Source organism: Salvia hispanica, chromosome 3 (genome assembly GCF_023119035.1).
Source record: "Salvia hispanica cultivar TCC Black 2014 chromosome 3, UniMelb_Shisp_WGS_1.0, whole genome shotgun sequence".
Classification (NCBI taxonomy): domain Eukaryota; kingdom Viridiplantae; phylum Streptophyta; class Magnoliopsida; order Lamiales; family Lamiaceae; genus Salvia; species Salvia hispanica.
Genome location: NC_062967.1, coordinates 3,189,997 through 3,206,582, shown reverse-complemented (window position 1 = coordinate 3,206,582; position 16,586 = coordinate 3,189,997). Strand labels below are relative to the sequence as shown.

General features: G+C 35.8%; 4 protein-coding genes across 8 annotated transcripts; all 4 read right to left on the bottom strand.

Annotated features, from left to right (window-relative positions):
• Positions 1–138: 138 nt before the first annotated feature.
• On the bottom strand, positions 139–2,407 carry LOC125212695 (putative peptidyl-tRNA hydrolase PTRHD1). The gene is made up of 3 exons (XM_048112930.1): positions 2,280–2,407; positions 1,283–1,631; positions 139–378 (listed from the first exon to the last, which is right to left on the bottom strand). The coding sequence occupies exons 2-3, from the start codon at positions 1,619–1,621 to the stop codon at positions 196–198; spliced, it is 522 nt and encodes a 173-aa protein (XP_047968887.1). The 5' UTR covers positions 1,622–1,631; positions 2,280–2,407; the 3' UTR covers positions 139–195.
• LOC125212693 (CUE domain-containing protein C354.10-like) lies at positions 2,149–5,808 on the bottom strand. Of its 5 annotated transcripts, none has more exons than XM_048112925.1 (8): positions 5,668–5,808; positions 5,403–5,598; positions 5,082–5,168; positions 4,187–4,576; positions 3,669–3,825; positions 2,689–3,492; positions 2,484–2,620; positions 2,149–2,418 (listed from the first exon to the last, which is right to left on the bottom strand). In XM_048112925.1, exons 1-7 carry the CDS (start codon positions 5,727–5,729, stop codon positions 2,505–2,507), a joined length of 1,812 nt encoding a protein of 603 aa, XP_047968882.1. In that variant the 5' UTR covers positions 5,730–5,808; the 3' UTR covers positions 2,149–2,418; positions 2,484–2,504. The 5 variants fall into 5 exon arrangements, with proteins under 5 accessions (XP_047968882.1, XP_047968884.1, XP_047968880.1 ...); XM_048112927.1 differs by having other exon boundaries at positions 2,149–2,620; positions 2,689–3,144; positions 3,223–3,492; XM_048112923.1 differs by having other exon boundaries at positions 2,149–2,620.
• A 4,181-nt stretch (positions 5,809–9,989) lies between these two features.
• On the bottom strand, positions 9,990–10,951 carry LOC125215218. Its single transcript, XM_048116577.1, has 2 exons — positions 10,537–10,951; positions 9,990–10,423 (listed from the first exon to the last, which is right to left on the bottom strand). Exons 1-2 carry the CDS (start codon positions 10,949–10,951, stop codon positions 9,990–9,992), a joined length of 849 nt encoding a protein of 282 aa, XP_047972534.1.
• A 1,031-nt stretch (positions 10,952–11,982) lies between these two features.
• LOC125215210 (glutathione S-transferase T2-like) lies at positions 11,983–12,963 on the bottom strand. The gene has a single exon (XM_048116560.1). It carries the CDS (start codon positions 12,961–12,963, stop codon positions 11,983–11,985), a length of 981 nt encoding a protein of 326 aa, XP_047972517.1.
• Between the last annotated feature and the right edge of the window lie 3,623 nt (positions 12,964–16,586).

Here is a 16,586-nt window from a genome sequence, read left to right as displayed (position 1 = left end):
GCAAATACAATCATCTATTTTTTAATTAGGATGAATAATGCTTCCTATTTATTTAATAATAATAACTACTACGCTGTTACACATTGACAACAACAATAATGGGAATCTTGCAACAAAAATTGAAGTGGTAGCTCGATATAAGCAAGAAACTCATCTAAATTCATTAATGAAAAAAGATTGAAAATCTGGGTCTCATCACTTACAGAGCTTGAGCTTTTTGAAAAATGATGATACAGTGGATTTCGGGCAAGGCTTTGTAGCGAGGCAAGTAGCAAAGTTCTCAGGTTGTTCTATCCACAGCTTATGAGCGACGCCACCAGCTTTTAGCTTCTCCGACAAGTTTAATAACTGAGTTTCACCCTTTACTTCAAGAGTGACCTGCATTTACACAAAGAAAAGTGTGGTTAACAAAAGATAATAAATTTGCTAAAGATGAAGTTGGATACTAAAATGACAATGCCAGTCTTTGCTCCTTTGCTCGAGTATACATCTAATTCATTCATAGTAATATGAAGTTCTGTTTCAAATCAAGAACTCTTTGTAGTATTAGGCAACGAGTAGTTTACTTAACAGGTCTGTATAATTTACAAAAGCTGATTATATCATCCACATACAGAGCAGTTTGCAAATGGTTCAATAAAAGATAGAACATATTTCACCTGTTCACCAGGTTCTATTCTCAGCTAACTGATCGAGAAGGATTATACATTTATACTGCATATCAATGTGCAATTAATAATGAGTACACTGACTCCACGATGAATCCTGAACTCCATCAAGCTCCTAGGCTTATGTGCGTCTACATATGTGGACCAAAGCACACACACTGCACTCGCTCTTACCAGTTCCTTCAACCGAAACTCATAAACATTTTACTCCGTACAAGGTATATTCAAATCCCTAATTACCTATCCAATTACTCCACAATATATAGTTAAGTTATGACAAAACCTGAATAGCAGCTTCCCTAGCTTGTGAAGCTTTTAATGGTCTCACTATCCAAACTCATCTTAGAATCATTAGATTACTTTCAAATGGCACGATAATATGGAGTCAATTGATTAACTCCTCAAGATCCACTAACCAGTTATTCTCATCAAGTCAAATGTTGCTCTCCACCAAACAACAAACTAGACAGCTAACAACACACATCTTCAGCAAAATAAAATGACTTCTCTACTAATCTAGCATAGAGCGAAATTAACCAACGCGAAGCATCAATTAAGGAATTATTAGCATCGGCATCAACAACAATTGGGTAATTGAATTAGAAACTAGTAACCTTGTGCATAGAATCGAGATTGGGAGGAGAGCAGTAGGAGAGAGTGTCTGGATCATCCTTATGAGTCCAAATCGCGGCGACGGAGGCATGGCAGCCCTGTGTTACCACGCTCCCCAGCGGCCACGTGTCGATTAGGTCCCTCCGCAGCACGATGTACTGCACCACAGTGTCCTGGGTGGTAGCGGCGGATTCCGCCGGTGCGTTCGCGGAAGCCGGCGACGACGAGTCCATTCGAGCGGCGGAGCGGAGAAAGACGGTGCTCTTTTGAGTGATTTTAGCTGTCCGGGTGTGAAAACTCGGTTTTAAAAGAGGGAAATGGAGCATTATCGAGGAAGCCATTTTTCCCTCTCTGGAATATAGAAAAGTTGGAAAATTGGATTAATATTCGCTTCATGGATTTAAAAATTTAATATTTTCATTATCATAGTATTATTTTATTTGAATTTCACCTCAAATTAATCAATTAAAATGTTTTAAAAAATATTTGAAAATATAGAATTATTTGGACCATAAGAGCATCTCCAACCCTTCCACTAAACTCAAACCTATTTTAGTGTAAATCTCACACTAAATATTAATTTTACTCCAACCATTTACACTAAACTCAAACTTAAAAGAATATTCTCTATATTATGCTTTTTTTACTCACAAAATTTGAAAAAAATTTAGGTTTTGGTTTAGTGTAAACCTAAAGATAGATATTTTTTTCTCAAAAACCAAAAATAAGATTGGTTTTTTAGTACTATTGGAGCTAAATACCTATCTCATTTTAGGTTTTAGTGTACTATTGGAGATGGTCTAAAACAGCAATATAAGTTATGCACTAATACATAATTGCATTCAAATTAAGAGAAGAATATTCAAACTACTCAAAAAGAAATAAATTTCAAATGAAAGGTCACAAAATCCAGCATGCACAGAGACAACGTTCATATTTACTAATGTTACTTGTTTCCTTCCACGAAGGAATTCATGTAAAAAAGGTAAAAACACTTGCCCTGTAAACGGACTTCAAGACTCTTTCATTGCAAGTTAGCTGTGCAGTACTTGAGCGTCATTCCATCAACAATCTCTGTCGCGTTTTTCTTCTCGAAAGTACTTTGAAATATCAGCATCCAGACTGCAATGAACTTCCTCTGCAGTAATATACTAGAAATCAGGAAATTAAGGCTCAAAACAAAGTTAGTTAAGTGAAGATCACTTTATTAAGCTGCTGCATGCTTCATATGGCAGCGCCATTCTTGCTTGTGCTGGGTAAATCTTCACTCGTTTCAATTATACTCGTATCCTCAGCAGTTCCTTCGCTTGTCAATTGGCCATCAATATTTGTTTTACCTGCTGCAGAATCAATGTTATCACTTTTGCAATCCTATAATCAACTGTAGGTCTAGGCATTCATGATTTACCTTGTTCTACTTCTAAGGAAGGTAAAGCTATTCCATCACTTGTTGCTCGACTGACTGGTTCAGACACGGAGTCAGAAGCTTTATCTCCCCCTGTGTTTTCTTGCAGTGCATTACCAGAAGAGGAAGGTTGACTATTTCCAACTTCTTCCGACTGATTGCCCGACGCCACTGGTCGATTTTCATGTTCTTGTTCCACTGGAAGACAACCAGAGACTCCGGCCTGATCAGCAAGTTGATTGCTTTTACCAAGCTCTTTTTTCTCATTACCTAATGTAGATACGACTACATCAACCGCAGTTACAGGAAGTTTAGCAGATGGATTGGGCAATGCAGGCACTGCAGCACTTTCCTTTACAGATATTGCATTCAACACTGGGACAGCTCCAGTGGGACTAAGAGCTGCTGATGCTGCGGGTTTTGTTGAGCGACTTTGTGCTGGCTTAGCTTCCCCAGTTTCTAATATGTTTGGTTTAGGAGCAGAGTAAGTGGAAATCGGTGCTTTTGCAAGACCATTACGAATGAAATGCACATTACTCGGAAGTTGATGGCCAATGCTTCCGGTTGTGATATGCACAACATTTTGAGATCGTGCAGCCTCAATTAGTGAAGAAGCATCTGTAGGAGTAGCTATGCGAGCCCCAGCAGCAACTGCAGCAGCTTTGATCATTGAGTCTGTGTCAGATATTGGGTTCACAGAAGGCCGACTAGCCAGCATCTGGGGTTTTGAAGGCCCTACTCTGGGAAATGGTTGATCTGCTGGTGATGCAGAGGCTTTTGGAGGTTGATGCTGAACTTTTATTCCAGCTGCAAGAAAAAAGAGAGTTATGAGGCGTACTAATCGATATGTACTAAACGTTACATATTATCAAGGTATCTTTCCTACAATGTACCAACAATCCAAAGAGTGATTTCTAAATGGATAATCAGTTGGCCGTGTACAGCTCGAAGCAGTTGCTAAATACACATATAGAGAAGATTACCAGCAGCCTTGTGGGAAACAGACTTCAAGTTGTCGCTCATAGGCCTATCTAAAGCTAGGTTCATGGCTCGATGTGCAGCTGCAAGTTGAGTTTCAGGAGGTTGTGAGCTGGTACTACCCTTTGTATTGCCTTGCTTTTTCCTAAGAATGTACCACCTCTGCACAAGTCCATTTCATTCAATAGCTCAGCAACATAAACTTTTGTACACAATTATGAATGGCATGCAACTAATTATTGAATAAACGAGGAGACCTAATCAATATCAACAAATACCAACTGAAACCCATCCTCCATAAATTAACCAGAAAAGATATTCATCTAATATACATTGCAGATAACACCAAAAAGAATGCACAGGTTAGTAACAGAATAGTTAAATTGCTAAAAAAGAAACCAATACTACGAAGAGGCTCTGATCGACAAATAGCATAAAAGGAAAAACATTTGACAATCACTTGATGCTCTCTAGACTGGATAGAAGTTATGATGCATAAAATATAAGAAACAAGATGGAATACGTGAGATAGCTCTGATGCTGTTCTGTCATTTTTAAAATCCCCTCTAGCAATATTTTCCCAATTTCGTTCGCCATGGTTTTGTACAGAAGCAGTGAGTTTTGTGTCCTCTTCCAAAGTCCAACTCCTCCGTCTTTTTCGAGAAGGCGGGTTCACTTCTGTTACCTCATCATTAAGCCTTTTTTCACCACTTACTCCTGAAGACAGTGGTTGTTTTGGTACAGAAACAGAGATTGTAACATTTTTCGTCCCCCTTATTATATCCGAAAGATGTGAGTCATCTGAAGAAGCACACACAGCCTTTGTGTTAGGTATATTAATAGTCAACGGAGCCTCAATAGTGGAGTTGTTTGGGGGCTGAGGATTATTTGGATAGCCAGAAGCAATTAAAACCTGTCCCAAAAGAATTTACATTAGAACAAATATAATAACAATATGTTTGAGCTTGATGCCTTCACAAGATCAGTAAACCAACGCAATATGGAGCTTATGAGATGGCTCGAGTTCAGGGGCATATAGATAATTTACGAGACTTTCGTCTAATCCAACAACGACCACATCGAGGACAAGCAGCATCTAGTAATTTAGTGATGAATAGCATAACTATTAACTACAACAAGACACCAATTTCATAGTGGACGGTATAACCAGCATAGTATTTTTCCAAATAATTAGAAAGCAAACTAAAGTTCAATAGTCCATCACTGAGTAACATGCAACAGACACTCCATAATTATCATGTCAAAACACATAAATCAAATCAACTAAATCGTAAATATGTCTTAATCCCAACATCAAAGACTTCATTGTGTGCGTAATTATCATGTCAAAAACACATTCATCAAATGCTTGGTCTGTATATTTTTCGAAACACAAGGATACCACTGTATGGACATACATTAACACACGCTGCAGCTTCCACCGAAGCTTCGCGGCCGACAGCAGGCAAAGGCTCCACCTCATGCTCTAAATCACTGTCATCATCCTAGAATCACAAGATACAAAAGTTACACTCAGAACTGCCATCTTTTAGATGTAACACCAGTGAAATTCCCCCTTCTAACAAGTTTCAGGGATTGCATAATCTTCATACATAAGAAAAGTAATTGAATTTCATCCAGTAAAAAAACCAGCATTAAAACAAGCAAGCAGCAACAAATTGCACACAATTTACAAATTGTATGAACAGATTAAAAAAAATGAGAAGGAATTTACTGACGAGGGGCTCAGCATCGTTGTCAAGATGATCAATTAGGGGTTCGCCGTAAGTGAGGTGGCGCCACAGCATTTGGTACTCCCGCGCGCCGGAAATTCCAGTGGCGGAATTCTTCACCACCTCGCGCCAGTTAATCTTCACTCCGGCGGCGGCTTGATCCACCTCTTGCAGCAAAGCGAGGACCGTGTTCAAGGAGTATCTAATCGTAGACATACGGAATAAAATACCGAAATAGAAACCGATAAAACTCTTATTTTCACTATGTTACCTCTGCAAGACGGCGGACATGTCATCTTCGCTGATAGTGCTCTTCTTCGATTTGTCCACCATTGAAGCAAAAGTGTTATTGCTTTCTTCAGTGAGAGTGGTATAAAATGTAATGGACGTTTCAGAGGGAGAGACAAACGGGGAAATAGTTACTCAATATTGTTAGATTTATACATATTTTAGCTGCTATTTTTATTCTCTGTAACGAATTTGTGCAAGTCAGATTATTGTTGAACGATTTGGATTTGCTATTTGTTAGGCATAATTTAATCGTTGTTAGCTTATCATGAATCGTTTATATTTATTTAAGAAATAAATACTCTCTTTCTTGTTGGTACGAGCGTATTTTTTAAAATTTGTTACGAATAATGGATTAAAAATTAGTATAATATGAGATTTATTTTTTATATTAATTTAATAATAAAATAAGAGTGGAGTGAGTTGGTGGAGTGTAGGATAAACTTATCATATATTATTGTGAATGGAGTAAAATTGCAAAATATAACTCTAATTGTGGAATAGATAGAGTATTTATTACGTTTAATAGATAGTATAAAATGTAAAAGAGAATAAACAAGTAGGGGGAATATAGCAGAGAGTGAATAAAGTAAAAGAATAAAGTAAGTAAGAAAGATTGAAGTAAGAATAACAAAAATGTTTATTATTATTCCCTCCATCTCAAGCCTCAAGGTAATTGAGGCATTTATTTTGTAGCACTGAATTTAAGAAATTGATTTGTTAAAAGTTAAAATGGAGAGGAAAGTAAGAGAAATGAAGAGAGAAAGTAAAGTAGACGTGGAATAAAGTTTTTACAAAAATGAAATAGCTCAACAAACTTGCGACAAACAAAAAAGGAATATAACTCAATTACTTTTGGATAGATGATACTCCCTCCGTTCCTGAAAATTTGTCATATATTTTTTTTTCGTCCGTCCCTAAAAATTTGTCATGTTTCACTTTTACCATTTTTGGTAATGGACCCCATATTCCACTAACTCATTCTCACTCACATTTTATTATAAAACTAATATATAAAAGTAGAACCCACATACCACTAACTTTTTCAACCCACTTTCTATTATACTACCTCCGTCCCCCAAAATTTGCTACATTTTGACCCGACACGGGTTTTAAGAAATGTAATGGAAAGTGAGTTGAAAAAGTTGGTGGGATGTGGGTCCTACTTTTAAAGTATTAGATTTATAATAAAATGTGAGTATGAATGAGTTAGTGGAATATGGGGTCCACTACCAAAAATGATAAAAGTGAAGTGTATCAAATTTTCAGGGACGCACCGAAATGGTAATATGTATCAAATTTTCAGGGACAGAGGTAGTAATTCTTAAACCCATGTCAGGTCAAATAGTGACAAATTATGGGGGACGGATGGAGTACTATATACAGAAATGACTCAACTATGAGGAAACTTCCTACAATGAAAAAATATTCAACTATGATAGAACTTCCCAAAATAACTTTCTACACCACTTTTCCTATTCATGGACGAGGAAAAGTGGTGTAAGAGATCCATTCCGAAATATGTCAACTTATTAGTAGTGTATTAGGAAACGTAGTATGCAATTTTTTTCTTTTATTAAAAAAGATCTTTTTTCCTAACAACTTGCAACCATATCAATTATTCAAATTTGAAATGGAAACAAAGATATAATGATTTAAAATGGTCATTTATCTATAAATACATCAACTTTTGATATTTTCTGATTTTTCCTCTAATTTTAATATTTTATTCTAGATATAAAAATTATTCTAACTTTTTTTTTTAAAAAAAATAAATTTTCTTTAAATTGAAGACGTTGTTTGAACAGAAGTAAGTAATTTGTTTGTAAATACATAGACTTTCGAATGTGTCTAGAAGTTTATCTGAACTTTGTTTGAAAAGAAGTAAGTACTTAATTCGTTTGTAAGAGCATCTGCAATGGGAACGAATGTCCCGACGGACATCAAAAAACACCTCCTAGTGTCATAAGGATATCCCACTGCACTGCCACGTCATAAGAACATCTCACTGTACAATAACGGACATTGCAAGGACATCCCGGCGGACATCCACAATAATAAAAATTCACAAATTCACAAATTCACAAATATGCAATTTACGGAATTAAAAGTTCAACGAGCTGTATATATAGAATTTTTTTTTTTAAATAAAAAATCGGGACGTCTGTCGTGGCACCGCAATAGCGGACATCGCCGGAAGGCCGCGGATACCTCACTTCCGCCGGAGACGTTCGCGTCCGCCTCTCCCGACCCAATGGTGGATGTCCTGCGCGGATGCCCGACACGTTGGTCCGACGTCCGCCGGGACATCCGCCATTGCAGATGTTGGGGATGGGTGGTGCGCACCCGAACTCCACATTAGTATGATATAGTCCGCTTTGGACAAAGCCCTCGCACTTTTGCTCTTGGGGTACTCCCCAAAAGGCCTACCACATGTTATAGGTCACCAGGTCACCACATGTCTTGGTCGAGACCACGCAGAGACATTGGAGAACTTGCAAACACAACCACCAAACTCCGAGCCACACAGGCCCAGCCCTGAACCAGGGCTCTGATACAACTGTTGGTCCCCGAGCCACACAGGCCCAACTCTGAACCAGGGCTCTGATACAACTGTTGGTCCCCGAGCCACACAGGCCCAACTCTGAACCAAGGCTCTGATACCACTGTTGGGGATCGGTGGTGCACACCCGAACTCCACATTAGTATGATATAGTCCGCTTTGGGCAAAGTCCACATGGTTTTGCTCTTGGGGTACTTCCCAACAGGCCACATACTAATGAAATTAGGGTAGCCCATTTATATGCTTGCAACTCTTGTCCATTCTTCAATATTTGTCCTCACAGCAGATGCTCTAAGTACATAGACTTTCAAATGTTTCTCGAATTTTAGCTTACTTTGAAATTTTTTAGAATATTCCTCTATCTTTGATATTTCTAGAAGAGTTCTTCTATAAATAGAAGTGGCTTCCTTTCCTCATTTCTGAAGGAGCTCTTCTATAATAAATTAATTTTACTTCTTCTATCCCAAGATAAGCGAAACACTTCTACTGGACACGAGATTTAAGAAATTCATATTTAAAGAGTTAAAGTAGAGAGAGTAGAGTATGAGAAAGAGAAAAAGTAGAGAAGTAAAGAGATAATACTGTAGGTAGAAGAAAGATGATTTTATTGTAAAATGAGAAATGACATGAGTATATCGTGGAATAAATAGAGTATAAAGTTTTTTCCTAGATGTTAACGGTGGAAATGTATGTATCTATAAAATCTTAAGATATACGGAGTATTTATTTAAGGAGAGACAACAAAGGAAGATTTGTTATATTGTTCGATTTATTAGATATTTTAGCTTCTATTTTTATCTTCTGTAACTAATTTTTGCAAGTCTAATGAATATAGAACGAACATAAATTTTACTAGTACTATACTAGATACTTAGAGCTTTTGGCTTTGCTATTTGTTTGGGTTACTTTATTATTGTCGTCAGCTTATTTGGATTGATTTATATTGTCCGATAATTATGTTTTACTCCCTCATAGTTAAGGCTGTAAATTTAGTTCTCGGGTTTTGGGTGTACCCGATCCCAACTCGATACCTAGCGGGTTTTGAGTACCTGAAACTCGAAATTATGGGTTCGGATATTTGGTGTAAGAACTTTTCAGATTTTAGGTGTCCGAAACCCGTATTTAGTACCGATTCATACCTATTTATGGATATTATTTATGTTCTTTCTTGTTAATTTGTTATGTCTTCAATATACAATTATGTTTTCTCCATTTTATTTAAATTTTCATTAATAAAATTTTAAAATGTTTATCATAATCTCTTTTGAATTTGACTTATGCCAAAACTTTCTTTTATTTAAAATTAAGTAGTGTCATGTCTATTATACTACTCCATATTTAGAGTCTTTGAATCATAGTAATAAGAAAACTAAAATATTGAGACCATGTTTATCAGCAACCACTCAACCCAACCCAACCAACCACTTTTTCAATATTTAATTCATTTCTATCTCCTCCACATCATCTTCCACATCATCAAGATTCATCCAACCCAACCACCCACATTTTCTTGGTTTATCAATGACCACCCAACCACACTATTATATATTTATTTTTACATTATTTTTTAATATTATTATTAATACATGAAATACTTATTATTATATATTTATAGGAAAACGTAATAAATGCCAAACTAAAAATTATAAAAACAAACAAATAAAAAATATACATTACAATAATTGAAATATGAAATTGAAAATACATAATTGGTGCCCATACATAAGATGAAAACTAGACATTCAATTGCAATTGCCGAATTTTGCCCATATATGCTCAACCAAATCATCTCGCAGAGCTTTGTGAGCTTCTCTGTTTTGAAGTTGGGCTTTGTTTTTCATGTAAGAAGCTAGACTCACAATCCTATTCATAGAATATATGAAATCATTATTCGCATCTCCATCTTCATTCTCACGACTACTTTGTCCAAATCGATCTTGAATAAATTCTGCTGGATCACAATAATTCGAATATGTGCTTCTTTCATCTTCCACTATCATATTGTGCAAGATTATGCAAGCAATCATTATTGTCCCCATAATATCACGATCCCAAATAAGACATGGACATTTGATAAAAGCAAAATGAGCTTGCAAGACACCAAAAGCTCGCTCAACATCTTTTCGCGCAGACTCTTGATGTCGAGCAAACAACTTGTGCCTCATCGTTTGTGGACCTGGTATAGATTTGACAAATGCCGCCCATTGAGGATATATGACATCAGTTAGATAATATCCCATATTTTTTTCGTGGCCATTTACCATATGTAATTGACCTTCGGTGCTCGACCTTCCAAAATATCATCAAAAACAGGAGATTGATCAAGCACATTAATATCATTTCTCGAACCTGGAGTTCCAATAAAAGCATGCCATATCCACAGATCTTGAGATGCTACTGCTTCCAAGATGATTGTCGGACTCCCGCTTCTTCCGGCATATTGTCCAGCCCATGAAGTTGGACAATTCTTCCATTCCCAATGCATGCAGTCAATACTACCCAACATGCCTGGAAACCCACGTTGTTCTCCAATATGCAGAAGTCTTGCCAACTCTTCTTCATTGGGCTTTTGCAAGTACTCATCGCCGAAGTTAGAAATTACACCTTCAACGAACTTGATGAGAGATTTGCGAAAGAGTTGTGCGCTCATTCTCAAATATTCGTCGTGCAAGTCGACCGCCGCCCCGTAGGCCAACATCCTCATCGCTGCTGTACATTTCTAAATTGCAGACATACCAAGTCGACCGGTAGCATCACGCTTTTGCACAAAAAATTTGTCGGTGTCGACGAGCTTGTTCATTATTTTTTCGAACAAAGGTTTTCGCATGCGATACCTTATTCGAAAAAAATCTGGAGGATAGATTGGATCTTCAGCAAAGTACTGCTCAAAAATAATATCATGACCCTCTTCGCGTTTCCTTTCAATGTATCTCCTTTTAGCTCTAGTCGTCTGGCTTGTAGGTTGTGAAGACAAGGTTGTTGGCCAAATAGCTATATCCTCGATTAGTTGATCGAGTTGCTGATTTTGTTCAACAATTTTTTCTTCCCATTCATTGTCTTCGAGAAGATTGAAAGCTTCAAAATTAGAACTTGATGACATTTTTTAGTAAGAGTTGGCTCAATAATCGTGAGAGGATTTGTGTGTAATTTTCTTGAAGCATATAAGTAAATATATAGAAGTAATTTATTGAGCATAGGATTCCACAACTATCATTTGTGATCACATGTGATATCCTTGGATTCCACCACCAGTTGTTAAAAAAAATGACTTGTAAATGTAGTCATACTTAGATTTTCGTGATCACATGAGTTTCTATTAGATTCCACCACCACTTGTGATGGAGAATGGCTTGTCATTTAGTCATATTTCCATTATTCATGATCACATGGGTTTCTATTGGATTCCACCACCACTTGTGAGTGGAAAATGACTTGTCATGTAGGCATACTTCCATTATTCTTGATCACATGGGTTTCTATTGGATTCCACCACCATTTGTGAGCACATTTTATCTATTCATGCTTTGATTGAAGGGCTTATCACATAAATTGGAAATTACATAAGCAACAAAAATTAAAGGTTACATACTAAGCAACGGAAATTGGAGATTACATACTAAGCAACAGAAAATAAAAGTTACATACTAAGCAGCGAAAATTGAAAATTACATACTAAGCAACAGAACTTGAAAGTTACATACTAAGAAACACACATTGAAAATATATAAACTACGATCACTTCCCAAACAACTCTGCTATTAGAGCGCGTTTCAGATCTTCTTCTTCTGGAGTTAAGTCCCTCCTAGCCATCAACGGAGTAAGGATAGCTGCCTTGATCTTCCGTTCCTGAATATCACATTCCCTTTCACGTGTGACTCTCATTTCACGCAGTGCTGCAGTGAAATCATTAGGAATTGTATATGATGGTGTTGCAACTTCTTTGCCTTTTCTTTTAGCCTTAGCTTTAGCCTGATCTCTCCCAATAGGACGTTGCAATGTAGAAGAACGACTCTCAGGAGTGGAGTCGATTTGAGGTCCTCCTTCCTCACTAGTCTTCGACCTTTTTGAGCTCCCACGACTTTTTTCAAGACTATCTTCATCTGGCTGGAAACACATTGAACCAGTGCTATTCAATTTCAATTCCCACTTGGGATTGTATCTCATCACCTCCTCAAAAACCTTATGGTGAGTAAACTTGTTCTTACCATACAGTTGTTGAGCGGTTTTCTCAATGTCCTCTTTAGATTGGCCACTCGTAGCTCGATCATGCGCATGTTTGTATGCACCAATCCACTTTGAGACATTTGCATTGATTCGTTTGTAGCGTTGTCTCAATGACTCCGTACTTCTTGGTTGGCCCATTGTTGGATTTTCTTTTCTTGTTTGCTCATACAGATCAGTAACATTTTTCCACAGATGGAAACTAGTTTGGTTGGTGCCAACAATTGCATTTTTGCTGAAGAAAGACCAAGCAGACATTAATGTCATGTCTTCTTGCTCACTCCAACCATGTGGAGTGTTTGAAGCACTCGTGTTGGTTTTTGATTTGTCTTTGCTTGACGGTTGGTTTTGAACTGGACTTTGAAATTGATTAGAACTCGGAAAATCATCAAATCTAGGGAAATAATCTTGGGAAGGATCGAAATTTTGAGAAGGATTGATGTTTTGGGAAATATTGAAATTTAGGGAACCGGAGAATATCTCATCATCCTCCATAGTTAACAACAAAGGAAACAAAAAAAATATGAAATTGTATGAAACAAGAAGGATTATAGGAGTAGGAAAGATGATTTTTTTTTTATGCAAAACTATAGCAAATGTGGTCTCTATTTATAGAGGAAGAAAAATTATGAATTTTGATATAATTTTTATAATTTTTGAATATAATATGTTAAAGATATATAAATTTTAAAAAATATATATATCAACCAATGAGATTGTGCCATTTGGCACAATCTCATTGGATGAAGGGATGAAGACCAAGCGGTCGGTGGTTGGGGTGAAAGAGGCCACGGTCTTGGTGAGAGAGAGACCGCTCCATCAATTTTCCTTTTTTTTTAAATTGCAAATGAGGTGGCGGTCGACCGTTTCCACCGATAAACGTGGTTTGAGATTGAAGTTTGAACTTTTAACAATAGCCAATAAGTTATTATGTTATTTTTATTTACTCCTATACTTATCTCAATATAATTAATTTAAATAGATTAAGTTTTAAATATAATGTTTCGGGTTTACAGGTACCCGATTAATTGGGTTTGGGTACCCGCATCGGGTATTAAGGTATCCGAATTAACATACGGATTGGGCATTGGGTATGATATTTTACAGATTTCGGGTTTTGGTACCCGTGCGTACCTGAATTTGCAGGCCTACTCATACTTGAGATAAAAAAATTTTAGCACAAAGTTTAAGAAATAGTACTATTTATTATGTTAACAAGATAAGGTTGTGTACAATTAAGATTTTTTAAGCCTAATTGAGAATTGAGATGCATTATCAGCCACTGATTTTTATTAAATGAGTGGTTCAGAATTTGACACATGAAAAATATTTTTAGATTAATTAATTATGAAAGGGCAGAATGGTAATTTCATGTGTTTAATTAGGGTTGTTTTATAAAAGGTCACAATTTGCCCCCGAATCCCATCTAACCCTCTGCCATTGCAGCAACCTACGCCGCCGCAATGGACGAAATCACCGCAATCTACAAATCCATGTCGACGCAGCCGTCCATCGTGCAAGTCGCGGCAGTGAATTCCGTGCTCTAGACCGTCGAAACTGAGCAGCACCTCCAGCTAGACGAGATCTCAAAGAAGAAACAGCCTCCGCCGCAGGGCATGCTGCCGGAGCTCTTCTCCGTGCTGCAGGAGGTGAAGAGAGCGACGGTGTCGTTCCGTAGCCATCAGCAGTGCAAGGAGGCGGTAGAGGTGGTGGAGCTCTATCGGATTCTCCAGGTGTTTGATGAATTGATTCAGAAGGCTTCGTCGCTAGTCTCGGGGCACCCCTTTCTGGAGGAAGATGGAAAAGATGATGATGACTATGGAGAGGGCGAGATCGTTGAGGAAAAGAGTGTGGATTCTATTGATGATGATGATGATGTGCAGAGCCGTAAAATAGTTGTTATTTTTTAATTACAAGAATTGTTTTTCAGTTGTTGACACTATATACAAGTTGTTGACAAGCTGTTGATATTTGATATACAAGCTGTTGACATTTGATATGCAGGCTATTGACATGTGTTGAATGATCATGATGCCAGAACTTGTGCCTAATAAAAAAATTAAGATAAAATAGTTGTTGGTTTCTAATTGCAAGAATTGTTTTTGTGTTGTTGACACTTTATACAAGTTGTTGACATATTTATACAAGTTGTTGACATATTAATACAAGTTGCTGAACTGATTGACATTTGATATATTTTATATATTGTTATGTTGACATTTTAATATACAAGCTATTGACAAGCTGTTGACATTTTTCTATAAGTTGTTGACATTTGATGTACAGGCTATTGACGATAATACCTTTTAGTTGACATAATCTACTTGCAGTTGACATTTCAAAAATGTTGTGGATGAGTGGCTAAAAATACATCTCAATTCTCAATTAAGCTAAAAAATCTCAACCTAACAGGACCCTAACTAGATATATAAAAATGTAAAAGGGGGAAAATATGGAGTAGAAGGAATGTAGTAGTAGAAAATGAATAAAATAGAAAGAATAATTTAAGAGTAAAGTAAAAGTGTGAAAAGTGTTAATTATTACTCCCTTCATCCCAAGGTAATTGAGACATTTATTTTGATCACGGACTTGATTTGTTAAAAGTTAAAGTGGAGAGAGAAAAGTAACAGAGATGAAAGAGAGTAATATAGAGAAGGAATAATTTTTTTACCAAAAAAAAAAAACTCAACTAACTTGTGACAAACAAAAACGGAATACTACAATTTAACTACCTTGGGACGAAGGGAAATGACTCAACTGTGAGCAAACTTCTCACGATAAAAAAATGACTCAACTATTTTGGGACGTCTATCAAAATTAGACTAATTCTGAAAATAAAACGTCTTAAACCAATACTAAACCTCCACATCATTCTAAATATAAACTCATAATCAATAACACCACTTTCACCACCTTTTTCCTCACTTTCGCTCACTTTACTAATTACACTACTTTCACCATCTTTTTCGTGAATTTCTCATCCTTTACTAATTGCGCATTAAAACTCGTGTCATTTACAACTTTATTTTTATTTTATTTATTGACGAATGTAGTCTTTTTCTCTTGTCTAGGGGTTTAATAGATTCATACTCATTTTAATACATAGTAAAAAAAATCTTCATAATAAATACAGGGATATCAATAAAGTCGCATTCATAGTCATATAATTTGTCACATTTAGGGGTGAGCAAATAAACCGAAAACCGAATACCCGAACCGAACCAAACCGAAATTTTGAAATTCGGTTCGGTTCGGTTATAAAAATACAAAAATTTCAGTTTTTCGGTTCGGTTTGGTTTGGGCGAAAAAAAAAAACCGAAAAACCGAATTATATTTTAAATATATTATTATATTTTTATTCTATTAATTTAGTATATTATATCATATATAGTATATATTCTTTTAATATATTTTTATATAATAAATATTATATATATTCTATTAATTTTATATTATATATATTTATATTCTATTAGTATATATAAAATACAATAAATTATATATATTAATATATGGTCCTATTCTAATGCTTTTAGCACCCTAATCCAAAATCAAGACTAAATCTCCACCCTTAGATTTTAAAATGAGTGGATGAGATTAAAGCTCACAAAATCTCAATAAATAGTAGACAAAATATCAACAAAAGGGTAATATCGTCATTATGTTATCATATGATAATTTTCGTGAGTGTTTTTTTATATCAACATTGTGTATTACAAATATCAACAATATGACATTGGAATATCAACACATTTTTATTGAGATTGGACATGCATAATATTGAGATTTTGCCTACAATATATTGAGATTTTTTGTTGCATTTGTTGAAAATAGCTGCTTATCAACATGTACGAAAATTGAAATATAATTTATCAAATTTCATCACCCGAACATCGTCGGAACATATGCAATTGAGATCTCGTTGGAATCCTTATTAAATTATCTTTAATTTGATATATTTTTTGCGAAAAAATAATTTAAATTGAGAGAGTTACGTAAATTTAAAGATTTGAGATGATTTTGAGGAGAGAGAAAGTAGTTAGTTATAATTACTACATATAGATTTGACATTAATACCCTTTTAATTTAATTAATAATTATTTAAATTTAAAATATAT

Bases quoted from the DNA above. Each gene is read 5' to 3' on its own strand.
- LOC125212695 (XM_048112930.1), bottom strand. From the start codon at position 1,621: ATGGCTTCCTCGATAATGCTCCATTTCCCTCTTTTAAAACCGAGTTTT. The intron at 379-1,282 runs GTTACTAGTTTC...GTGTAAATGCAG, and splicing joins ATCTCGATTCTATGCACAAG to GTCACTCTTGAAGTAAAGGG.
- LOC125212693 (XM_048112923.1), bottom strand. From the start codon at position 5,729: ATGGTGGACAAATCGAAGAAGAGCACTATCAGCGAAGATGACATGTCC. The intron at 5,599-5,667 runs GTAACATAGTGA...GTCTACGATTAG, and splicing joins ATGTCCGCCGTCTTGCAGAG to ATACTCCTTGAACACGGTCC. The intron at 5,169-5,402 runs GTCAGTAAATTC...TTGTGATTCTAG, and splicing joins ACAACGATGCTGAGCCCCTC to GATGATGACAGTGATTTAGA.
- LOC125215218 (XM_048116577.1), bottom strand. From the start codon at position 10,951: ATGAGGATGTTGGCCTACGGGGCGGCGGTCGACTTGCACGACGAATAT. The intron at 10,424-10,536 runs GTCGAGCACCGA...AATCTATACCAG, and splicing joins TTTTGATGATATTTTGGAAG to GTCCACAAACGATGAGGCAC.
- LOC125215210 (XM_048116560.1), bottom strand. From the start codon at position 12,963: ATGGAGGATGATGAGATATTCTCCGGTTCCCTAAATTTCAATATTTCC.